Here is a 26,097-nt window from a genome sequence, read left to right as displayed (position 1 = left end):
AGCATGAATTTCAAACACGATAGGAGTCCATTTTAAATTTCAGAGTGAATTTTTTTAAATAATATGGTACGAAATGACGTCGTTTTTGTTATTGCATTTTAAAAAAACTAAATATAAATTACACTATGGCATCCGGCGAGCCACATCACGTCTTTGGTGATCGGAAAATAAATGCGGGATATATTTGATAAAAATCTGATAGTTTGAGGGTTTAGAGAACATTTTGAAAGTTTCAGAGTATTTTTGATAAACCGGGTATACTTCAGGGGTTTTTATGATATTTACCCATTGGAATATACTGTTGAAAACCTCTTGATAATAGCTCTCTACTGATATGATATCTATATTGTTGGGTTTTGGTCACCGATAGCGATAGTAGTACAAAAATGACATGAAAATTAATGTCATGAAACTTTATTTTTCTTAGTATCACAAATACGCGTTTATTATCCCAAATCCCAAAATAAAATTAATCATAATTCTAAAGTATACATAAATTATTTAAATTTTAAATTTTATTTAATACATAACACTAATTTGAATTGTGATAACATGCAAAAATGCCCCAATCCTTAAGTTGTATGTTTAAAATGCCCACTTTTATAAATAAAAGCATTTTATACCCTAATTGTCATCCATACCCCTAGGCTATTCCCACTCTTAATTTTACTATGTCCAGAATTGCTATTTCCACTCTTAATTTGCTATGGACAAGTAAGCTTAAGAAAATTCTCTTTACTTCATTTTATACATTAATCCGTGCTTCGAAAATTGGTATCAAAGCAGGTTTTTATTGATGAATTATATTATATTTAATTTATTTTGTAATTAACCTATGTGGGAGGAGATTCCATTTAAAAATTATGGATCCGGACACTTGTCCGAGATGTATGGTATACATGAATTCTCTCCAACATTTGGAGAGAGAAACCACTTGTCTACTAGACGAGTTCAAATGGAACAATCGAGTCCTCGTAACGAATATTCGTCGATGGGAAGATGAGAATATTATTCGTGATATCATCACGAGTATTAGATTCTATCATGACCACCTATTGGAAATCGTCGAGACCAGAGCGATGGTTGAACAAGCCAGAGCTGACATCCATCCGTCCCACGACTAATGGAACATAAGGACAAGGCCAGTACCACTTACCGGACGTACCAGCCAATCAAGCCAAATTCTTCCGAAAAAATTGAATTACGAGAGATTCAAAAAACGGTGGAATTTTATGGCAACAAGCTATATGACATTCCAATGGAGATGAGTCGGATATCAACCAAGCAAGAGGAAATCCTGACTCTCTTGCGTGATATCAAGAAGAATGTAGAGGAGATCGAAAGGCGAAAATCATGTTCCGAAAGAATTCAGAAAAATCCATGGTCCAAAGATCCAACCTATCCCTTACCACTCGATGCAAACGATAAAAGATTGCATGACGCGGCAGCTCGATTCTTAAAAGGGAAAAATCATGAATAACCTTGAGAGAATCAAGTTGGATGATCTACAAGAGTTAGCCGAATCTTTTGCTAACCTCAATATGGTATATCTGAAGATGAACCAAGGAGATCCCGCACCAAAGGTCAAAGTGCCACCACAAGGAGATCCACCACGTGAGGTACCACCACTGGTGGAGCCAGCAAGTAAGGGTCCCCAGAACTATGAGCATGCATACGGTCCTAGTTCCAGAAGAAGGAGACCAAGACCAAAGACGCAGGATAATCCTGTTGGGAAGGTTATATTGGAACCAATCCACCCATATGGATTGATTCTCAATCTTGACGGAGCAAGATTCCGAGATTGGGAGACGCTCATTGATGAATGGGCATCCTTAATGAAAGTTGCCATTACGGCAATTGAGTATAACAAGGAAGAATTCATCAGAATCTTTAAGGCAAGTTTTTCTGAAATGACGAAGCAATACTAGGAAAACACAGCTATCCAACACAAGAATGAATTGTTTAAAAGAAATTCTTCCCTAGAGATCGTCAGAATTGCGACAATAGCAATCAAGGATCACTTCCTTGGAAAAGGATTTTACGATGAAACAGGAGAGGAGAAGCGAAAAATATGGCGAAGCATTCTTGAGCCTAAAACTGGTTGTTTTAGAGCCCAAAGCGTTGGACGAATTCCTACGCCTTTGCGCCCTATATTTTAATGCAGGGCAAGTAGATGAAAAATTCTCCATGGAACTCTTCTTTCTGAAGTTTCCAAGTCCATGGAGAGAAATGTTCATCCATTAATACAAGTCACCAGGGGCATATCCCATCGACAGTATTGGGATAAGGATGTCTTATGTCCACCGAAAGCTGTCAGAGTGGTGCCAGCAAGCTGCGATCCAAAAGAATCTCAAAAAATTGAGACGGATCAACCAAGGAACTCCTTTGATCTGTGACAACATTGACCTTCCAACAGAAATCAGAGGGGAAGTCCCTTATCAAATAAAGAAGAACAAGAAGAACAGGTTCCAGCCCTACGCTAAATAACCAAGAGCAAGGCGAGGTTGGAAACCTAAAACCATGTGGTTTAAGCAGAAGGCCCGTTCTTACAAGTCAGGCCAGAGGGGTGGACCATCAAGAAGCTGGTTTCCATCTAAAAAACGAACTCTGGTGAGAAAAACTTTCAGGCGTACTCAAGACAAAACAAATGAAAGTTTCAAGGATTGCAACTGTTGGACGTGCGGTGTAAAGGGGCATATCTCAACCAATTGCCCTGACAACGAGAAAATAGGGATGAGGAGATTCGAATCCACACCGGATATCGAATATGCCATCTACAACCGAGAATTGATATCGGTGTATCAGTTCGAAGATATATCTTCTGATGAGAGTATATACGAACAAGAAGAAATCTTCAGTTTTGAAGATTCGGACATGTCTGATGGATCATCTGGAGACGAGTCAGACTGAGAATGAAGAAGTTATCCACATCCAACATAAAGATCAGGAGAGATATTCCATCCATTCCCTGATCCCACAACAAAATGGTGGTAAAATCAGGAACAAAAACCTGAGTATACAATTATACCAGGGATTCTCAAGAGGAAGAATCGATCAAGCTATGCAAAGTTTGATACCATTCAGAAGGAAGCATCATGTACATTTCGGTATTACAAGCCGGGAGATGTCGCTTCCAATCGAGTTAACGGGTAATCAAGTGGAAATCCAATTGGTTACGGCCAAAGATGTGCGAGGAGACCTCGCGAAGATGAAGCTATCAGTCGCAACAACGATGAAGTGGATTCATATTGGAGCAATCCAACTGGTAATCAAATCCGCACTTTCAAAAGGAATTGACTTACCAATTGATATTGCAATATGCGACAAGAGGATTACAAATCCTAGAGATGCAGTTCTGGGAACGTTCTTAGGAAATCTCTACGCCAAGCAAATTATAACCAAATGGTACCCATAGATCGCTTATAATATCCAAGACACAGACTTCAGCAGGGCCTTGACACTTTATCAGGACTACAAAAAAAATGAGCTGTTGAAGGGAGAAAATAAGCCATACTCGATTACATATCAAGTATCGCATCATACATATTTATTTCTGAGAAAAGAATTCATCAAAATACCAGAAATATTCAAGGAAGTAGCCAAGGCAATCAGCCATGAGCGAGTCGAGATCCCAAGAATCAGGGACATCGATATCCAGAGAGACAAACAGGTGCTGTAGCACGAACAAAGTCTCAGAATGAGAGTAGGAAGGTTATCGTTCCAAGGAGAAAGGCTAACGTCTAGACCTTTGGAAAGGAGTTTCTCTCATACCTACGAGAGAAAAACAATCCAAGAAGCACCATTCCAAGGTATAAGAGTAAAAATCAAACTCAAATTCCTTGAAGGATGGAGAGGGGTAGCCACAAGATTCGATACAACTGAAAGGGAAAATCAGTTCCCCTGCAACACGTTGTATTACTTGCGAAATCCAGAAAGCAACCAATATCTCGGGACTTTGGATGTTGGAGGCTTTGAAATCGAGATCGAAAGCAAAGCCGAACAAGAAGCTGACGTTCTAATACTAGGACGAAATTTCTTTGACAAATATCCACCATGGTCAAGGAAAGAAGGAGGAATGGAGATCACGATCAGCAAAAAGAAATTGCTAGTCGAGTTACGAGTCTATTCTCAATTTACATCTATGTTGGGATGTATACGAGAAATTCAAGGTAAAATATTTTGCTGCCTACATTAAATCAGGTGCAGGAATATGCACAGCAAAACGAGGAGTCTTCCCAACAGACATTGAAGAAGAACTACCTCAAATTACGGGAAGATATTTTTCCAAGAAAATTTTGCTTCTATAAAAAATAGTAAAACAAACAGAAATATTGATCGGAGGAGCAGGACAAACGCCTTGGTACAAGGTCAAGACTCCACCAATCTATTTCCATGATACGGGTGCAGATATATTGTTGGGAAATAATTTTCTGCAGACCTTCAAAAGGTTTACACAGGATAATAAGGTTTACACAGCACAATGAAGCCAGAAGGCTTGTGTTCACAACCAATTGTGACCACAAAATTATTGTGCAAAGGCTCGAATAGGTGTTCAATCGCGCTATGCCAGTCAGCTTTCGCAGCAAGCGGGGTGATGCAGGCAAACTTCGGTGTCCACAGATGAAGGACCAACGAAGGTTCAGAGATGTTCAGCTCAAATGCAGAATCGAAGAATTTCCAGATCTCTCTGAAGAAGAGACTCAGATACTTAAAGTCTCCCTAATATCACATAAAGAAGAAGAAGAGGTGTCCATTGTCGACGTTAAAAGGAGAATCCAGAAATGCTATCATGAGGATCCTTTGGCATGGTGGGACAAGAACCAACTCAGAGCTACCTTCAAGGTTAAAGCTGGCAATGAGCACGAGTTCGTAAGGTTTAGGCCAATCCTGCTGAACACTCAAGATCAGCAGGATATAAGAAGCATAATCAAGGAACATCTTGATTTGTGATTGATCGAACCAGGAAATTCGCCTTACAGCAGTTCCAGATTTCTAGTGAGAAATCATTGTGAGATCAAAAGACGTAAACCTAGACTTGTTATTAATTATAAAGGAATTAATGGCATTCTCGAGTTTGATGGATATTTTATCCCAAGTCAAGGACACCTTATCAATTTCATTAGGAATGCTAAGGTTTTCTCCAAGTTTGACTGCAAATCAAGCTTCTACCAAATTCACATGGAGGAAGAAAATAAGAAGTTCACAGCCTTCTTAACTCCATAAGGGCATTATGTCTGGAATGTTATGCCAATGGGGCTAGCTAATGCTCCCCAGATATTCCAAAGAAAGATGGATAATTTTTTCAAAGATTATTCGTCATTCATGTTTGTCTATATTGATGACATCTTAATTGCATCAAAAGATATTAAGGAACATGTCAAATATTTGGAGATCTTCGCAGATATTTGCCAACAAGAAGGATCGGTGCTATATGAAAAGAAGACAGTCGTGACAACTCAGAAGATGGAATTTCTGGGTATTGAGATCGATGAGACAAGGATAATTCTGCAGGAACATATTGTGGATAAAGTTCATAATTTATCAGAGGATCTCAAGGAAAAGAAGCAGTTCCAAAGCTTTCTAGAAGTTGTTAATTTTGCAGGGATGTTTATCAAGAACCTTGTTAATTTTGCAGGGAGTTGTTAATTTTGCAGGAAAATCTTTAGTCCCTTACTAAAGAAGGATGTTCCATTCATTTGGAAGGAGGAACATCGTGAGGGTGTGAAAAAGCTAAAAGAGATTTGCAAGGATCTCCCAAAGCTTTCAATACTACAAGATGAGTACGACTTGGTCCTTTACACAGATGCGAGTGATGTCTGGTGGGCAGCCGTCCTTACCAAAATCACCCCTTATGGGAAAGAACCGTGCAGATACTGTAGTGGTCTCTTTTCCGACAGTGAAGCTGTGCGATAGCACATCAACGAGAAAGAATTCTATGCAGTTAGAAAAAGCGTTAAAAAAATGACCGCTATTTCTACTGGCTAAGAAATTTATTTTGAAAGTTGATAACACTAATGTTAAAGCTTTCTTAACCAAAAAAATTGAATCTAAACCTGAAAAGGCTAGAGTATTAAGATGACAAGCTGAATGTCAATATTATGATTTTGATATTGTCATTTTGAAATCTGATGATAATGTTCTTGCAGATTTCTTAACAAGAGATGGAGCCAATCGAGGTTGACGTCATCACAACAAGTCAGGGGCAGCTCATGGGAAACATGAACTTGCTACAACAGGAATGGCAAGAGTGCGTGCTCCATGCTAAACAAGCTGGGAGGATACAAACGGCCGACGAGGCTAAAGTATCTGATCGAATACAAGTCTGCCTTAAGAAGATGTTACATCTCTATGATGCAATCCCCAAGCCGCTCCTTCGCGCAAGCCGAGATTATCAAATTAAAGAAGGCATTACCGTACAGGGCGGATTACCTGGTATATTCAAGTACCCCTAGCACAAGTCTTGAGGTTACGACCCCCGAGCCGGAAACTCAAGGAGAAGATGATGATAAGTGGTCACACCCTGAAACATCGTGTCAACCCACCACCTCTGGGGTAAAAAAGGGAGAGATCAGCCTTAGGCCAACGACAGACAAATTTAAGGCTGATACTGACTTTCTTGAAGTATCTCCAAGTTGGCAAGTTTACCGGTCCAGATGGGAGAAACTCAACACAAGAAGAGGCATTAATCTGGGAAATAGTCGGGTTGATGTCGGAGAAAAATATCCTCGGGTGTGGATGACCACCAAAGCTAATCCATAAGATGTTAAGGAATGGTATGAATTTGGGGCACTAGCCTCTGTTTATACTATTTTCCTAGCGTTCAGCAAAATCAAGGGTCTACCAAGATGGATCCAAGAGACAATCTACGACGCATGGGCAAACAACGAGTCCCTTAAACGAGAGGATGTTCTGGAACTGTATTTTTTCATGCAGCACCAGAACATGTAGGAAAGGGAAACCACGAGGCTTTCCATTTCATAAAGCTTTGACGACCCGACAACCAAGCCTAGAACCGAATCAAGGCTCCTGATCATCAGTCCTCAATTGTCGCCACATTCACGGAGGATCAAATTTCCACTAGGCGAGCATGGGATTATGGGTCTGTCTCATAGAGATGACAAAGTCAAGTTCACCCACAGTTCAAGTCTAGGATCATTCCTGTTAAACACCATGACATGAACTACCACTAAGTATGCCGAGAAAGCCTTTGAAGAAAAAATGCTAACACTGTGGCAAAATAAGATTGCGGGGAGCAAAGAGACTTGTCGCAAGTTATGCAATATGGCTCACTTGGGCCATTGGAATGAGCACGTCTGCATGAAATGTCCCACGCAAAGGGTTTCTTTCTAAAACCAAATAAGAAGAAATTTTGGTCAGCCAAGTATGAAGAGCACAAGACTCCACGAGGACGAGCGCCTCGGGCACCAAAAAAGTAAGATGTCTGACAAAGAAAATAGAGTCATGTGACTCGCAACAGGAGGACCACTCACCAAAAAGAAGACGACAACGGTGAGTGGACAATAATGCAAGCAGATTACTCACTAAAAGAAGATGACAAAAGTGGGTGAGACTACAGGAGGACCACTATCAATTAGAGCTGGCAAAACGGGCCCGGCCCGCCCGTGTTTAGGGTTGGGCTGTACAAAATATAGGCCCAAAAAAACTCGGGCCTAAAAAGCCCGCCCAATCAGCCCGCCGGGCTGATCGGGCCTCGGGGTTAAAAAGGCTCGGGGTTTTCGGGCTAAAAAGCCCGCCCGGTTGAATTTTTAAAATATATTTTTATTAATTTAATTTTAATTAAGTATTCTATTTTTAATTTTATTAATCAAATTTTATTTGTTGATTCTCTAACTCTTCCTCAAAAGTCAAAACGTGAAACACTGAAACCCTAAAACTCTATCTACCCCTGCGGCGCTACCAGCCTACCACACGGCCACACCACCCTGTCGCTGATCATTGGAGTCGCCGCTAGAGATGTCAAAATCGAACCCGCCCGATGGGCTGGTGACACGCACCCGTCGTATGGTACGATCAAAATACTTTGTGTATGCCCCAGATGGACAGTTTACGCTCCTATGCCCACAACTGGACTGGTTAGTCTTAGCGATAAGCTAGGGTCGATCCCACGGAGAGTGAGGAACTACTTTACTCTTTGGGTGCACAAATTGAGTTGTCACGGTCTCAACCTATTTATCTGCACAAGTAAACTTAAACGGAGATTAAATATAAAAGGGGTAAGATTTGAGTTAGGTCCTGACTATTGTCGACATTGGTTCGGTCATAGGCATACTGAAGATCTGTCCATGCTCCGTACATCCTCAAGGCGTGGCCCAAAGACATTGGGGTATTTCAAGAGATTATACTTCACACTTAGGATGGTTGAGTCCCTTGTAGTCACTTGGTCCGAAGATCACGGTTTTTTCCCAGTCACAAGGTTGTGTTTCACTTCTCCTTAGGTAGTAGTCATACCCGATACTCTCCAAGTATGACCCTCACAAACCTTCTCTCCCAAGGTCCCCGACTCTGTATGTTCAACAAACATGCCTCCCGGGATAGTCATTTTCGGCTCAGAGCCGACCAGTCATTGATAAGCTTACGGCAAAGTAGGCACTTTCCTTGTTGGATAACCATGGTTTTATGCCTCGTCACAGTTGATGGGTAGTTGCTAGAGAAGCCCAAGATCGATGGAGGACAATGTATCCCATCAATCATTTCCTCGCCTTCCGGATCTACAAACTACTTGGTCGTGGGTATACCGGTTGTCACGCCCTGGTATACCATGGCCTTTGCTTGACATAGACAGCCTTTTACCGAATGGAGATCACCTGTTAGGCCCCTACTGTCCATGATTCAGCACAGATCCATCCGGAACCACTGGACTCAACCGAAGGCACAAATGCCTCTCGAACAATTACATATCAACAATAATCATTTCTTACCTCAAATCTCACCAAGGGAACTACTCACTCATAATGGAAAACATAAATGCGAAATAGACAAAACACATAAATGAAACAAAATATGAAATACTTGATATAAAAATACCTAAGGCAACAACCTTGGATTTGTTCATCACAACAGAATTGAAATACGAAAAGCAACTAAATTATTTGGTGCGGAAAATATAAAAGAACAAAGTAAATTATTTTCTTGGTGAACTAGCTAAAATCTAAGTCTAGAATAGCACTAAAAACTTATGTGTAAGTGTAAAAATCCGTCCATGAGTTCCCAAGAGTTGTGAAAACTGCATGTAAAACTCCATCTCTGCCAGCCACACATGCTGAGGTTTATATAGCAGTTCGGTAGCAGTCAAATCCTAGCCGACAGACCATATCTAGCAGCTGATTTCATTCCATAATTAGCTTGATCCTTGATTTGATTTGATTGATTATGGATCTCCAGCAGATTTGGGTTGATTCCACATTATTCCAGATCCTTCCATTGCTAGAATTCGCCAGAATCTTTCAGGCAATCTCCTCCACACGTCTTTCCATATATAGCTCCAGGTGATGACTACTGTTGACGGACATGGTCGTACTAGTTGCTTTCTTCGGTTGGCCTCATGTCAGGTGGTACACTTCAAAGGTTCTCGCGCCTCGAATGGTGCTGAGGGGTACTTCGCCGAGCTCTCTTCTTGGTGAGTTTCATTTCTGGCATCTTGGATAGTTTTATTCCGGTAATGCCCATTCTGACCATATTTCGTGCATATGCCCTTTTCCGAGCTTCCCCTCCTGAATACCTGTTTTCCCCCTAGACGACTCAAACAAAACAAAAAAAAGAGAAAAATAGGGCCAAGTGGCCCAAAAGTTGAAGACGCATTAGCTGGCACGGCTGCCCAGATTTGGAGGCGGGCTAGGCTTGAAAAAATAGAGCAAAAAAAAAACGGCCTAAAAAGCCCAAGATTTTCGACCCGTCGGGCCTTCCGGGTTTCGGGCTTTTTAGCCCGCCCATTTATTTATTATATAGATATATTAATTATATTTATATATATTAAAAAACCTTAAAATACTAAATTTAACTCACGTTTATTTATAATTTTATATTATGCAAACATAATATATAAACAAAATCCTAAATAAACTCTTGAACACGAACTCTTCTGTATTTCGCTAAGTGGCTAATCCTTACGGCCTTACCCTACCTTCCACTGTCGCCACCGATCGCCGACATTCACTACTGCCATCGACCTCCAACTGCCACTGCTTCTTCCAAAAAGGTAAAGCTTATTTCATTTGAATGGTTTTATGTCGTTCCTACTTATTCAGTATATCGGTGAATAAAAACCTAGCTTGAATTGTATGAGTCTTGACTCTCGAGCCTTATAATATTAGAGAGACGAGAAAAATTAATGCAAAATATGTAGACAGTTTAGCCATTAACCTTGTATATTAAGCTATGTACTGAAAACTAATTTGTTCATCTAGAACGAGAATCGAGAATATGGAATTCAATATATTATGTGCATGAATTTATAGATTTGAGAAAGTGAGCTGATGATGATGATGTTGACTGCATTAGATTATTTTATTCTTTCATCTTAAAATATATCAATTGAACTAAGTGCTAAATTTGTATTGTTGATAAATTAAATGACGATGACGACAGCAAGTCCATTAATCAAGTAATGTTTGATAATTAAAATATATCAATATTTTAATAAAGTAATATTTATGTAGATAGTTGAATTTCTATAAAGTAACAAAAAAAATAAGATTTTAAAAAAAATATGGGCTGGTTTAGCCCGACTGCCCGATGGCTCGAGAGGGGCTGGGTTGGGCCTAGAATTTTGCAGCTCGACGGGCCTTCAGAGTCCTCAATCTTAGAAGCATACTTCTGCACAACATCTGGATTGTTGCATATTTTTCAGCACAGTGTAAGGTCTATCATTCAGTGTTTGATATCAGCTCTAAACTGCACTTTGAACAGGATAGTCTTCCCAATAAGAGCAGTTTCAATTTCTCTTGGTATAATTTCAAAGTGGCCAATCTGTAAATGTGAGAAACAAAAGTAAATAACTTGATCATATATGTGAAACAATTTACATAATTTTAGAACAATTAGCTTCATCCAGCGCATTACCTCATTGCCTTTTAAATTTATCTCCGATGCCTTCTTCCCAAGCAGAGTAATGCATTCCTTATCCCAAACCAAGAATGATACATTGTTTGTAGAGTCTAATACAATCAAGATCAGCATATACCTACAGTAATATGACATGCAAATATTACAATCAAATATTTATCTAAAATATGCAATTTAACAGTATTTAATTGGTACAATATAGGATAACCTTTGGTTTGCCTTCCCATCATATTTGTTGCAAGTTCCACAAAAGAATTTGTTGTTTAATTTCACAACTTTCCTTGTGCACCGAATACAGGCCATATAACACCAAGTATAAGAATAATCAACAGACTCAATAGTACCACATATACATGCCTCGCCTTTCTACATAAGTTTAATAAAATGAAGTCAAGTACAAAGTAAACTTTACGAAAACATATTAAATCAGCATTCATTATAGCATATTTTATACCTCATTTGTGACTATGTCATCAATAACCTTCATTTCTAGTGCTTCTTCAGTTGAGACTTCTTCTTTCACAGCTTCCAAATTCAGTGACAGTGTGTTTTTGAAAGAACTATCCCCCCACACACTGAATAATAAAAACAAAATTATAAGTTTATTATCATATTTGTTTAACATACATAAAATAGTTGACTGAACATATAACACTTACAGGTTCCTGAATTTATGTATCTCCTCAACATCAATATTGAGAAACAGCCTAGAAACATTTATGCTCGTGCATACACACACATCACCTGTTGTTTGGTATAAATTTAAGTAGATGATTTAAATTTTACCCTTGTAAACTGTTGCTCTGCAAAATTGTACATAATAACAATTGGCAACATTTTCGCTTCATTGCTCGCTTGCATTATGAATGAGTCAACATATTCCTCCCAAAGAGTGTAATATATTTTATTGTGACTACATATGTAAGTAAACAATTTCAGAGTCCAAATGAAGAAACCAAAAGCAAATATAAATAGAAAATAAATTATGAACAACCAACATTTATGTACAACATTACAATTCTGATATGTGTTAAAACATATTGTAATAAATTTGTTTATTGTTAAGCATAATATGATTTAATTTCTAACTGGAATAGAAAAATATACATATGCAAACAGTGCAGAAAAAAGAAATTGAAACTTACTCTGCATCCTCAAGCACCAGCTCAATGAGCTTCGCATTATTCTGATCCTTGATAAACCCCTTGCCCACCCAAACTCCAATAACATCTACAGTTTTAATAATTCTTAATATTAAAAGAAATAAACCATTCTAAAACAACACATTAAATAAAATGTACATAACTATTTACCAAACAAAACTTCCTCATTAGCATCTTCACTAGCAATTATATCTTTGAAATCTTTGAATAAGAATTTCTGACGAGGAAGTTCAGGAACAACACATGCTGACAACTGACTTTTCGGGAACATCACAATCCTATAAGGATTGTTAACAGTCTTGTTTCTCACAAAGTTGTTGTTTCGCACAAAGAAATGCCTAATCTGAACAACAACATCTGCTTTTATGATATTTCCAAACGCAGCTATCTGTCCACGTGGTATAGTCAAATGAATCCTTGTGCCCTATACAAGATTATGCAAAAATTATGTTACATAAAAAAAAATACCATTATAAAATACATAATTATTCAATCATATTTTTTAGTAAGTGTTTTAAATCTAAATAAGTATGTAAGTAAAAACACTATTAACTATAATATCTTAAGGAGGATAATGTACATATTTCATGTTGTATATGTTCGAGCACTATTGATCTGCCATTATGAAATTAATTTAACTCATATAAATGTTTTGCAGCAGACAATTACTATATTTAGGTTCCATTATAACATGTTTCACACCAAACAGTAAGTATTAGATAAAATCATCAAAAAGAGGTTGAACACTAAGTATCACTTTGCTCAATGTTAACATATATTCATATTGTAAAATGTTTAATGCTTTACATCTGTCGCACAATCTAAAGGATCATAGATTAGAAACATGAAATAATACCTGACGATCATGCACAATACATTCAATAGATGATTGGTCAACTCCATATATACTTAGTGCCATAGCGACGAATACATCTCACTTTTATCATTGAATTCGTAACAGAAGGATGCAAATCTACAATCTTCGTATATACAGGTGCCATTATGTCTTCCAATATCTGTAGTCTTGCCAAAAAAAAATTCTATTACTATTTGTAATTGTCAATAATAATTAGCATATACAGGAGTAAAGTTCTAGACTACAAATATAATTTTTAGTAGTTATAGCTAAAGTAGTAATATTTCAGCCACATGCTTCAGCTTCCCAACAAAGAGAACATGAGTAAAGGTATACAAACAGGTGAACTTTAAATTCCTGCAAAATTATCTTTACAGTGATAACATTAGTTCATAAACTTTTGAGCAAACAGTGATTTTTATTTCCAACACCGCATGACAAACAAACAGACATCTCTATTTCAGTTTTCAATTATATACAAATTGTGATCAGATATTTGAAATATATTCATTGATATAAATCATTCCCAATGTTCTGCATATAATGAAATGTCACACACAAATGAATATAAAAGTAGCAGCAATGAATATAAAAGTGGCAACTTATATAGTTCGGAATCTTGCATTTTTAAAAACGGAAAAACATTTTGGAAGAAACAATTTTTTGAAAGAGAAAAACGAAATTTAGAGTTTAACTAATACCAACAAATGTTTTTTGAAAATCTTTTTCGAAAATAAACAGAATCTGCTAGTATTTATAGGCAAATATCAGGGACAATTTTAAAATTCAAATTTTGAATTTTGGCTCTATGTTTGGGCCCCAAGTTACCACAAATCTAATCATTTTACCGCCTAAATCGTGATTATCAAGGCTTTTAAGTGAATGCAAAAATCTGATCAATATTAAGAACATTACACAGCAGACTTAAGCCAAAATAAAAACACACTGGTTATAACAGTAGCTCATTTTCCCGCCAAAATGGAGATTGGTTCAGGTTGAGCTTTTATTTATATATAGATATAGATTATTTGATTTTATTTTAGTTTATTTAATTTTTTGTAAAAATAAAAATAGAATTTAGTGAAAAAAAATCATTGGGCGGGTTTGGCCCGACTGCCCGGTAGCCCGGTCGAGGCTGGGCTAGGCCCGTAAATTGGCAGCCCGGTCAATTTCAGGTCGGGGCCAGCCCAGCCCGGTAAATCTCAAAAGCTCGATGGGCCGGGCCGGCCCATTTTGCCAGCTCTACTATCAATAGTGATCCAAACTTTTCAACAACCGGCCCCTACCACAAGCACTACTAGCTGAATAATGGAGTAAGAGACCCCAGTAACATGTGCAAGCATCAAGAGGTGTCAGCAATTATGGTCGACAAAAGAAGATGACAATTACCATCACCATTAGCTGGCCACGAGAAAAAAAATCCAAGGCTAAGCACCAAGAATAATAGAGGGCATCAGACCTCTATAAAAAGGCAAGCTTTGGAGAGAAAGAAGAGCATTCGGAAATGACCCACCTCACTCTCAACACACTTCCTCTCCAAAATCTATTTTTGTAATTTTTAAAATTTCAGTCTTCAAAGTTTTTAGTTTTAGTTTTGTTCCTTTGATATTATGTGTACAAGTTATAGCTACTAATGAGTAGCTAGACAAGTTTGTTTCCTCCCCAAGGAGATATTACTAAATAGATTAAATATTTTATAATTCCTCCATAAACGCTCGGTTTTGTTCAACCTTCCGATTTTGTAAATTCTTTTCATTCATTTTCCAACTAAGTATTATATGTCGAAACTTAGAAATTCTAGAAAAAATCATCACTTAACCATCTCTTGTGAGTGTGTGGTTGGTTTTATTCGTAAAACGAGGGTGATAGATTCTGGGTAATTTGAAAGTTGCTGCTGGAGGTGGAGGGTTGCAACCATCTCTTGCGAGTGCGTGGTTGGACGGAGCCTCCGAGTGGCAGACGGTCCGTAAAACGCGACAGAACTGACTCCGGAAGTAGTATTCGACTAAAGGTATAAAGTTGGTTTATGTTTTGATTAATCTTAAAGTGTATACGAAAGCATGTTGGGCCTGATAAGTCTTTACCGACTATTTTCAATCCGAACAAGGAATTGTATTATAATGAACTAATTGATTTTTTCATGCTAAAGGGTATTTTGGTCCATTACCAATAATTAGGGCATAGAATGCTTAAGTTTATAAGATATGGCATTTTTCATATATAACTTAAGGTTTAGTGTGACGCTAGAAAAGACTCGTGCTGGTCTGTGGGGACAGCCGTCAACTCTGGAGACGGGCTGTTATAGGTGGTATCAGAGCCGAACCTTTCCCAGTACGGTGTGGTTCGGGGATGAACCAAGCGGAAGCTGGTGGGCCTGTGACGCCCGGGGACGAAGTGCGGAGTGATCGCCGGTGCAAAAGAGGCACGGACAAGGAGCGGCTCCGATTAAGATTTCCAAGCAGAGGGGCGCAGGGATGAACCGGAACACAGCCGAGCGAGAGGGATTCTGAGAATATGCAGGTATGAGACTGCATATTCGAGGAGAGCTTAAATGATTTGATAGGTGCTACTCATATCAACAAGATGCATATTCTTTTTAGGTGCCCATGTGGAAGAAACTCCAAGATTAAGCGTGCTTGGCTTGGAGCAATTCCGGGATGGGTGACACCCTGGGAAGTTTCTCGGGGAGCGTGCGAGTGAGGACAAAACACGCTAGAAAAGACTCGTGTTGGTCTGTGGGGACAGCCGTCAACTCTGAAGCCGGGCTGTTACATTTAGGGCATTTTAAATTTTCACTCAAAATTTATACACATACATACAAATTGAAAACCATCGGCATACCGAAAATTCATTATAGGGCCTTTCAATAATTTGATTATAATACAATTAAATTTTAATTTTTTTATTTATTTTCGATTAGCTTAGAATTGTTTAGAATGAATAAATATAAAATCTAATAATACTACAGATTATATAGTTTTATTCTTTTTATTTATAATTCCAAACTGTATATGAATTATTTATAAATTGAATTTTATTCAACCTTCAAATTAAAGCTTTTGTCACGATTTTTAATTTGATTCGTATCTTGAATATTTTATCATGAACCTAAACATATGTTTTTGATTTTATATATAAAAATGTATAGAGTACATTTTAATCCACACCAATATGTAAATTTATATTGTGAGTATTCATTATATATGTTGTGGTATAAAATTAAGACGTACGTAGATGAATTTCCATATGCATGCGAATGCTGGCCTAGCAGTAAAGTGATTATGTTTAATATCAAAAATATTAGGTTCGAGTCCACCGATATGGTATTTAAATTTACTTATTTAATTTTTAATTTATATAAAAAAAATGCATTCCCACATATGGGATACTAATATTATTTAAAAAAAAAAGAATAATGAAGTTTATCACTGTAAAAAATAAATAAAAAGATTATTGGGCTTGCGAAGCGTCGTTAATAAAAGTGTGAGGAAATATGAAACTGGGTATGTAAACACTAGGCCTTGTTTTATTGATAAAAGAAAAACCCTAGGCCCATTTCTGCAACGCCTTATATTGCTGTGTTTGGGCGTTAGGGTTTCTGTCATTTCTGCAACTCCAGAAAATCACCTCCCGCGCCGAGCTCTTCAATATTCTGCAGCCATGGTTCTCAAGTAAGTCGCAATCTATGTAGGATTATATGCTATTGAACAGTTGAACTTCACTGAATCGAATATTGCTACTGGAAATTATTAAACCTGTAGATGTTCGTAGGGATTGTTTGGGTTAGATTTTCTTTGTTAAATTTTAGACGCCATTTCGGATGTAGATTTTGAGGTTCTTCAGTAGCATCATATTTGGATTCTGTGCTCTATACATTTCAATTTTTCATTTGTATTAATTTTCTCACTGCTGGATAAATTATCTCTGGGTTTCAGAGTCGGACGATCTAATTCAAGTATTTGACGCATTTGAGCTACCAAAACTTGTTTCCTGTCCTATTTTTTTGAGTTCGTTTGTTCCAGCCATGTGTATGTTACATGGATTCTGCTGTAAAACCTTGGTTTTGATTATAATTTTGAATGCTTTTCGAGATTTAAGAATTCATGTGGTGGGTGTAGATATTGTGGTATTTGTACACAGTTTGGTGTATTATACAATTTGGGTATTGATGTAGTTACTATTGATGTTGGTTATTAGGACGGAGCTTTGCCGTTTTAGCGGCGCCAAGATCTATCCTGGAAGGGGCATCAGGTTTATCCGATCAGACTCTCAGGTGGGATAACGGCATCGCCGGAAGTTGCATTTTCCTGTACTTCATCTTATTAGGGTTTGTGAAATAAGTTTGCTGCTGTTGTAGGTTTTCCTCTTTGTTAACTCAAAATGCAAGAGGTACTTCCACAATCGCCTGAGGCCTGCTAAGCTTACTTGGACTGCCATGTATCGGAAACAACATAAGAAGGTGAATTACTTGATTGATCTATCATTCGACACATTTATTTGACAAGAGTGATGTCTGTATTCTAAATTGTTACTTCCTTTACATAGGATGTTGCTGCTGAAGCCGTGAAGAAGAGGCGCCGTACCAACAAGAAGCCTTACTCAAGGTCCATTGTTGGTGCCACCTTAGAGGTCATCCAGAAGAAACGAGCTGAGAAGCCAGAGGTTCGTGATGCTGCACGTGAAGCTGCCCTACGGTATGAGAAGCAATGGGAATCTTTGAATTTAAACCAAATGCTAAAATCTCACTGTAGTTGCTTGAGTGACAACGGGTTTGTGATTAGAATGGTTAATAATTAAACTTCTTTGGTATATCATATCAGTGAAATTAAGGAGAGGATCAAGAAAACTAAAGATGAGAAGAAGGCAAAGAAGGCAGAAGTTATGTCAAAGCAAAAGACTTCTGGCAAGGCCAACGTACCCAAGGGAGCGGCACCCAAGGGCCCGAAGATTGGAGGTGGCGGCGGCAAGCGTTGAAAGGTTTTTGCTTCTATATGGTATGCATAAGGAACACAAATGGTTATAAGCCATGTGTGCTGGTTTTGGTTTTGACCTACAAGTTATTTTCTGTGCTTGAACATTATCTTGTAAGGTCTTAGACTTTGTTTTCACTAGAAATAGCTTACATTTTCTCAACTTTGGTTGCACATCTAATGTTTACTTTAATTTAAAATTAATTTGTTGAGCCCAGCTTAAAAGTATCTATATTTGCATTAGTAACTTCTTTCATCCGGCATTTCATATTCCAAACTATTTATACATTGGAGGGCTGCTGATTCTTGCTCAATATTATTTTGCTGTTTAGTTGTAAGGCTGAGTGAGTCAAAATTGTTTGGATCTGGATTGTCAAAAGTTTATAATTGAATCAAGTTTGAGTTTGATATTATTCTGTTCATTAGTCTGTCGGCGTTATTGTTGATAAACTCAGGTGTATTAATTTTATAATTATACGTGAACGAAGAAAAACATTACGGAAACAGTATTTAGAAAAAAAAAATTGTGAAACTGATTTAGAGCTCTACAACTCATAACATGCTTTGAAAGATAAAAAATTCACCTATACAGGACAAGTATGTATGCACAAAGTAATCTAAGCTCGAATCCTGACACTACAAAAAAAAATTCCAGCTGTTATAAAAATTAGTGACATTTGATAGTGTAACTAATCACTAATAGTTACACAGTTACACTTTTAAATGTTACTAATTTTTGTAACATGAATACTTTTAAATGTTACTAATTTTTGTAACACGAATATTAGCTACCAAGCCTCGTGTCACTAATAGAAATTTTTTTTGTAGTGTGAAAACCAATTTCTCGGTGAGGGCACAAACAATAGCCTTTGCTCGACTTTTTTATTGAAATTTAACGTGGTTTCGAACATCAATAAAACAAAAAAGTTTTCTTACGGGAATCGATTAATAAGCAATTTTTACTTATATAAGCACATAATAGTACATAGTATTATACTATTATGCATCTCCATTAATCGTTAATTCGTAAGTTGGATAATTAATATTCTGCGATATAATTATCTGAACTAAGCGTAATTGATTATGATTTAACCTAGGCTAATTGATCATCGAAACAAAATAATTAAACCTTAGCCTTCGCCCAATTAAAATTGAGCCCAAGAATAATTAATTCAAAGGCCCAAACAAATTAAATAATCAAGCCCAAAACTTGAGCCCAATCTCACTCATAATGTCATAGCTCTCAACTTCTCGTCTTTCTCGCTACACACAAATCCCCAAAGTCGCAAAACACAGAAATCCTTTTCCACCTCCCCAAGTTTCCGATCAGCAACAACGGCGAGCAAAGCCGCCGTCGCCGGCTTCCGCCACCTCCTCCCTCATATCTCCTATAAATTATCTTAATTTGATGAAGATTGATTTTAGTGGGCTCGATCCCGCCATGCCGGTTAGGGCAAATGCGGATGATTTGGATAACGAGATTTTGGCTGCACCATCGTTTAAACTTCCTGTCACTGTTGATGTGAGCTTCATTTTATCCCTCTTTGTGCTTTTTTGTTTGGTTTGTATTATCCTCGCAGCGATTAGTTTTCCTGATTTTTATTTGTTTCCCTTCAGTATGATGGGTTTCAGAAAGCAGCAGTGCAGATGGTGAAGCCAGCCAAGGGAACGACAACTCTGGCTTTTATATTCAAAGATGGTGTCATGGTGGCTGCTGATTCGCGTGCGAGCATGGGAGGATATATTTGTAAGTCTTTATGTAGTTTTGAGCTTTTTCACTTTTGATACTGGTTATATTTTAAAACATGAATGACTGTGAACAATATTTTGTTTGTGGATTGATTTCAATTAAATATTTATATAGGACTATCAGATGGGCAAAATTTACTTTTTCATTATATGTTCTTTTTGAGAGCTGGGATGTTTCTTAGTATTACTTTTGTATCTATGATCAAATTATCAATGCTATATGAGTTATAAAAATGCAGCATCACAATCTGTCAAGAAAATCATTGAAATCAACCCCTACATGCTTGGTACAATGGCTGGAGGAGCTGCTGACTGCCAGTTCTGGCACAGGAATCTCGGAATTAAGGCGAGTGTTGCATCTTTCCTTTGTATATTCTGCATTTTCCCACTATGATTTGTCAATGAGAAGGCACATGAATTATGTTGTTCACAGTAAATGCATAATAATGTATGTGCATTTGATGTTTTAAGGACTCTTATTCGAGACCTCTTAAGGCAACACTATGAACATATAAGTTATAATGCTCTCCGCCCCCCACCCACACACACTAAATATATGAGCGTAAAGAACATAGATGTAGACAGTTTGAAGAAACTATTTGAGAGGCTGAGAAAGAATTTGATATAACCTGCTTCATGTCTAGCTTACTCATTCTATACGGCACTGGCAGACAATTAACCCTCATGTGTGTGTGTGTAGCTTCTATGGAGGAAAGCCCTTATTTTTTTAAATAGTAGTAGTATTTTCTAATTCCTAATGAATGGTTCAAAGTTAGTAATTTGCATTCATGTTTCAGTGTCGTTTACATGAATTGGCTAATAAGAGAAGAATTTCTGTTGCTGGAGCTTCAAAATTGTTGGCGAACATACTGTACTCCTACCGAGGAATGGGTTTGTCTGTTGGAACTATGATAGCTGGCTGGGATGAAAAGGTAAGCTTGAATTCTCACAAGCTGTTCTAACTTCATGGAGATCACCTAATACTTCTGCTTTTCGGGCAGGGCCCTGGTCTCTACTACGTTGACAGTGAAGGTGGTCGGCTGAAAGGCACCAGATTCTCTGTTGGGTCTGGTTCTCCATATGCTTATGGTGTCTTGGATAGTGGGTGAGTTCATATCCACATTCTCTTATTCACTTCTTATATTTCCTGTCATTTGAAATTTCTTGGATGTTTCTTTGGTTATTTAATAATTTTCACAAAAATGTTTTAGATGCTTTTTGGCCATGTATGCTAATCTGGATATACATGTGTTTTGTTTTCTTGACGAAATAAATTTTCTCTTGGGATTTGAAGGTCATGTCAATACTTAATGATTACCCTTCAGTTTTAGCTACATAACTTGCTGCATTTTTTGTTGGCATGCCCTTGTCTTATTTGTGAATCTGCCCTTCTCAGATACCGCTTTGATTTGTCTGTTGAGGAAGCTGCGGAGCTGGCTAGAAGAGCAATCTATCATGCTACATTCCGTGATGGAGCCAGTGGTGGTGTTGCCAGCGGTAATTCCCTTCGTTCCAACCGCATCTCCCTGTGTTTCTACTCCCTCTCGGGGATTTAATACTCCTTTCACTTTCTTGTTTTAACATGGATTTTGTTACAGTATACCATGTTGGTCCCAGTGGATGGAAAAAGCTTTCTGGCGATGATGTCGGAGAGCTCCACTATACGTACTATCCTGTTGAACCCACCACGGTGGAGCAAGAGATGGCTGAAGTACCAATTGCATGAGTTAGTATCTTTAGCTTTCATTCCTCATTTTCATTCTCTCTTGCTAAAGTCACTGCCCTAGCCCTAGCCCATTCGTGTGTTCACTCAAAACAATTTTTTGGTGACTGCTAATATCGGAAGGCTCAAGGGAAAGAACCCTGCAACTTGTATGAAGGAACACCTATTGCATATGTTCTGCATTCGAAAAGCATAAGATACGGCTAGCAAGCACCGGCGCAACTATTCCCTAAAATCCCTAATTTTAGTGCCTTAAAATTTGTCTAATTTCTCATGTGTATATAGATGCATGTAAATGTCCCTTTCAAGGTTTAGAGAGAATAACTGAATCAATTGTTCAAAGGCCTAAAAAAGGGGTGAGAATTGCCGGCGAGTAGTAAACACAGGTTTAAGCTCAAAAATATCACTCTGTTCGTTATTTGTGAGCATTCTTGTCAAATAAACTCAGGTGCAAATACAAAAATATATGATTAGTAATTTTATATTTAAATTTACAAATTATTGATGAGAAATTTAGTTATCTAATTAATCTTGTTTATTGTAAGAAAATAATGGATTTTAAGTAAATAGAATAATTTATTATTTTGTGAATAAGAGCATTTAATTTTCAAATGGAGAACTTCAATTTAAATTAAAATAAAGCGATGTTTGGTATTGAATTTAATTTGATGATGAATGAGTCAAGTTCTTGGGACATGTCATTCCCTTGTAGTATCTCTCTAACTGCACATGGAATTGGAATCTGAAATACTCATTTTTCCAATTGAACCAAACCAATATACAGAAAAAATTGTGAAATTGAATCAATGGATAATTTGGTTTGATTTATGGATTTGTGTTTCGATTTTTCACACGCCGCTGACTACCAGAAAGTTCCTATGCTACAAAAAGAAGGCTCAAATACTAAGCCAACTTGCTAATGGACTAAGAGCACGCCCAGCAGAAATTCTAAAATTATGCTCCTATATTCCTCCCTAAAGCTTCCCTATTTAATTTAAGATCTCGATTTTATAAATGTATACACCAGATCTCCTATTTTCTACATAAAAACATAAATTATGTGTGGGCCCTACTAATTATAAGCTTAAAATAAATTTAGGTTGGGTGTACATTTAAGATTGAATTTAGATAAGTGTAAAAAATTTTGTGGGCCCCATCCAATTTAGGGGATCTGCTGGATGTATTTTTTTTTTTATCTCATTTTCAATTATTGTAACCTAAATTTAGAGTTAGTGATGTATTTAGATGATCTACTGGTAGTGCTCTAAATCGATTAAATTTTCTCATAAATATCCTCAATCATTGTACAATTAAGGTGGGCATGGTCAAACAGTTGGTGTATTATTTTAGTGCTGGTGACTCATTAAGTCTAATTCTCTATAGATTGATTGTATACAAAAGTACAAACTACTCATAAGGAATTGGATAAAATAAAACTCATTTTATAATAATAAAGTAAGAACATCTTTCAATCCTTAGATGGTGAAAATTAATGATGAATGAACTTTGTTGAACAATAAATGGTCATGAACTCAAATCTGATGGAAAGCGAAATTTCAATTTTTCTTACTTGCTTTTAAAATTAATCACTTTTTTACAGTGAATTAGTAATGTTTTATAGAAAAATTTATCATATTTTCATAAATCTTAATTCCTATTATAAAATAAATTTATAGTCAAACCTTACTTTATACTAGTATAATATTTTGTTAATTTATTTGTTTTGTCATCTAGCAATAAGGTCAGCCGTAGCAGTTGAAGACAAATATAGAACACCAAACTCCAGCTTTCCTGCGGGTAAAGCGTTTGTGCAACAAATAAAACGGTTACCATATCATACTCATACAAATGTAGCTGTCTGCGTTGAGCTGTTCAAACTTCCAAATCCATTTGCATTTCCTCTTTACCTTCTCTCTTTTTTTCTTTCACCAAATTTATCATGAAAAAACTATAAAATAAAAAAAAGGAAATATTTTTACTATTCCCACTTTCTTTTTATTCCATATTCTCTAAAGTGGAAAATATAGATTAATAGGTCAATACACAAGGAAAATATTATCACCCCTATACCTTATAATCAAGGACGGATATATGCTGTAGCTGTACTGAGCATCAGTCTAGTGCAAGCTCAAGTCTTTTTCCTACATTTATGTATTATATTAAGAGTGTATTTGGCTAAGCTTATTTTAAATAGTTTATAAGCTCTTGGAGCTAATAAGATGTTTCAAGAGCTTATAAGATGTAATTTTTAAGATCTTATAAGTTGTCAAAGTGTTTGGATAATTGAGCTTGTAAGCTAGAGAGATAATTTTTTGCTAGAGAGAGAAAATATTTTTTTAGAGAGAAAATATCGAAGAAAAATAAATTTGAATAATATATGATGAAAATAATAAATTATAGTTAAAAAATATTTGTAAAAGGATTGTTGCATATGAGATTATAAAAAAATAAGTTGGGATACAAGAACTTATTTTTTGGGGAGCTTAGAGCATCTCCAATGCATGGTGTCTTAGGGGGTGTCTTAGATGGTGGTCCCCACCTAAGACACACCCCTCTCCAATGCATTGGTGCTTAGAGGGTGTCTTAGATCTCCATTTCCACAAAATTCATATTTCTACACTTTTAATTTTAAATTCTCAATTTCATTAAAAATAAAATTAAACATTACAATAATTAAAATAAAATTAAAAACATAATTAAAATACGATAATAAAATAAAAAATAACAATAATTTCTTAATTTAAATAAGCCCTCGACGCTTGAGCACTTCTTGGACTAGGTGGTTGTGCAAGGCCAATTGTGCCTCCGTCATACCCATCGTGTCCTTGTTCAAGAGCTTCATATCCATCTCCTCCCGTTTCATCTCGGCTTGCATTTTTTTGACCTCGGCGATTTTTCCCATTTTGAGAGCATGCTCCCTCATGCTTTCGGCCACTTTCTCGAGGGCGTCGAAGAACGTTGAACCTCCTCCCGAAGACCCTTCTCCCTTCTTCGTCTTGCCCTTGTCTCGCTTTGCCGCTTTTTGGCTTTGGGGCCTCGTCGTGACACTCGGCTCCGAAGAAGTGGTGGTTGCTCCACTATCAGAGCCCTTCGACTTCTTTGCGGAGTGGACATCCCCGGCTTGCGACATGAATCTTTCGCATTCGCGAAGCACTTTCCAAGCTTTGATGTAGGAGAATTGCTTCTTGAAATTCGCCTCGAACATCGTCTGAGCTTATTGGGTGATTTGATCGTCGCTCATACCACTCCCCCAATTCTCCTTGCAAGTGTTGTAGAAGCCCTCAAAGAATTTTGTCTCCTTTTGGACACAGGCGAAGTGGGACTTGAGATGTTCCGGCTTTCGCGGCGGCGTTCCCGACTCATTGAGCGCGTTGAACTTCTCCGCGATTGCTCCCCAATATTGGAGCAACCTTTGGGAGGTCCCCAAAATAGGATTGTGGGTTGCCTCTGCCCACAAGATTACCACGAGCTCGGACTCCTTGCTAGAATATGAAGTGCGGGTGCCCTTGGCTTTCGGCCTCGCCGCCTCCGGTTCTTCTTGGACGTTGGTGTGCGCCGCAGGCGTGGGAAGATTTCCCGTAGCCAAGACATTGGAGGCTTGCGAAAATGGAGCAAAACCCATCATTGGAAGCCTCGAACCGCCGCCTTGTTGCTCGAGGTATTCATTGAATTCGCGATCCATTAAAAGAAAAATGTAGAAGAGAGAATTGTAGTTGAGATGAGAAAATTTTTGAAGAGAGATTTGTAGTTGAGAAAGTGGTGAATTTATATTGTGAAAGAGTGGTATTTATAGAAGGGAAAAAAGGGAGAAAAAAAAAGAAAAAAAACAAAACAAAAGTAGCTGTTCAGCAACGGTCGAATTCAAAAAAAAAAAAAACAAATTCAAACGGCTAAATTTATTAAAAATCATATTTTCGATTTTTTTTTAAATGGGGCGCGTCCTCTGGACGCGCCAGCCATTTCCTCCCTTCGCCCCGGGTCTCCACTTCGACACGGCCTGGCATCAGGCCGGCTCTCCAGTGCGGCCACCCTCCCAGCGCCCCGGATCGACCCCCCCGGTGGAGATGCTCTTATAAGCTCTTGTAGCTTATTTTTGGACTTTATAAACTGTTTAGGAGTTTATTTTGCCAAACACTTTGAAGGAGCTTACAAATTCCTAAACAGCTTATAAAGCTGTTTTAAGGAGCTTATAAGCTCAGCCAAACACCCATCCAACTCAAAATTAGCTTCGCTAAAAGTTGATTAAAAATTAAAACAAAACATGTCGTGTCTATAAAGTGTGCAATGCGAGCAAAAAAATGGGACTTAATATGTGTAAACACAGTTCTCCTATTGTCGATAGAAGTGTTTATTTTTCAATCCACCCCACTATTAAAAGAAGCGAAAAGAGGCTATGCATTTTTTTTTTTCTGTATTGCTCGAGAAAAATTATTCATCTCACATAACATGTGAAAAGAGTAGAAAACTGTGAAAATATATATTTTCCATCTTTTTCTGCCAAAGAGAATATTAGGCAAGAAATATATTAGGAAATATTACAACTTCTTCCTCAAT

The 26,097-nt window shown here is 37.4% G+C and overlaps 3 protein-coding genes across 7 annotated transcripts; 2 read left to right on the top strand and 1 right to left on the bottom strand.

The window, feature by feature from the left end:
* Window positions 1–10,650: 10,650 nt before the first annotated feature.
* LOC130994690 (uncharacterized) lies at window positions 10,651–13,328 on the bottom strand. Of its 5 annotated transcripts, none has more exons than XR_009091877.1 (6): window positions 13,155–13,328; window positions 12,556–12,669; window positions 12,228–12,312; window positions 11,537–11,657; window positions 11,080–11,448; window positions 10,651–10,986 (listed from the first exon to the last, which is right to left on the bottom strand). XR_009091877.1 is itself a non-coding variant. In XM_057919757.1 (6 exons), the coding sequence occupies exons 2-5, from the start codon at window positions 12,514–12,516 to the stop codon at window positions 11,257–11,259; spliced, it is 411 nt and encodes a 136-aa protein (XP_057775740.1). In that variant the 5' UTR covers window positions 12,517–12,669; window positions 13,155–13,328; the 3' UTR covers window positions 10,651–10,986; window positions 11,080–11,256. The 5 variants fall into 5 exon arrangements, 4 of the variants coding, with proteins under 4 accessions (XP_057775740.1, XP_057775743.1, XP_057775742.1 ...); XM_057919757.1 differs by having other exon boundaries at window positions 12,504–12,669; XM_057919760.1 differs by having other exon boundaries at window positions 11,080–11,200; window positions 12,504–12,669.
* A 3,007-nt stretch (window positions 13,329–16,335) lies between these two features.
* On the top strand, window positions 16,336–18,299 carry LOC130994351 (60S ribosomal protein L24-like). Its single transcript, XM_057919398.1, has 6 exons — window positions 16,336–16,376; window positions 16,551–16,772; window positions 17,299–17,374; window positions 17,459–17,560; window positions 17,647–17,795; window positions 17,922–18,299. Exons 1-6 carry the CDS (start codon window positions 16,336–16,338, stop codon window positions 18,073–18,075), a joined length of 744 nt encoding a protein of 247 aa, XP_057775381.1. The 3' UTR covers window positions 18,076–18,299.
* Window positions 18,300–19,288: 989 nt separating this feature from the next.
* LOC130994689 (proteasome subunit beta type-5-B-like) lies at window positions 19,289–21,739 on the top strand. Its single transcript, XM_057919756.1, has 7 exons — window positions 19,289–19,593; window positions 19,689–19,818; window positions 20,060–20,166; window positions 20,618–20,752; window positions 20,822–20,925; window positions 21,217–21,317; window positions 21,419–21,739. Exons 1-7 carry the CDS (start codon window positions 19,480–19,482, stop codon window positions 21,544–21,546), a joined length of 819 nt encoding a protein of 272 aa, XP_057775739.1. The 5' UTR covers window positions 19,289–19,479; the 3' UTR covers window positions 21,547–21,739.
* Window positions 21,740–26,097: the final 4,358 nt, after the last annotated feature.

The sequence above is a fragment of the Salvia miltiorrhiza genome, chromosome 7, assembly GCF_028751815.1.
Source record: "Salvia miltiorrhiza cultivar Shanhuang (shh) chromosome 7, IMPLAD_Smil_shh, whole genome shotgun sequence".
Lineage (NCBI taxonomy): Eukaryota > Viridiplantae > Streptophyta > Magnoliopsida > Lamiales > Lamiaceae > Salvia > Salvia miltiorrhiza.
This window is presented reverse-complemented; position numbering and strand designations above follow the sequence as displayed.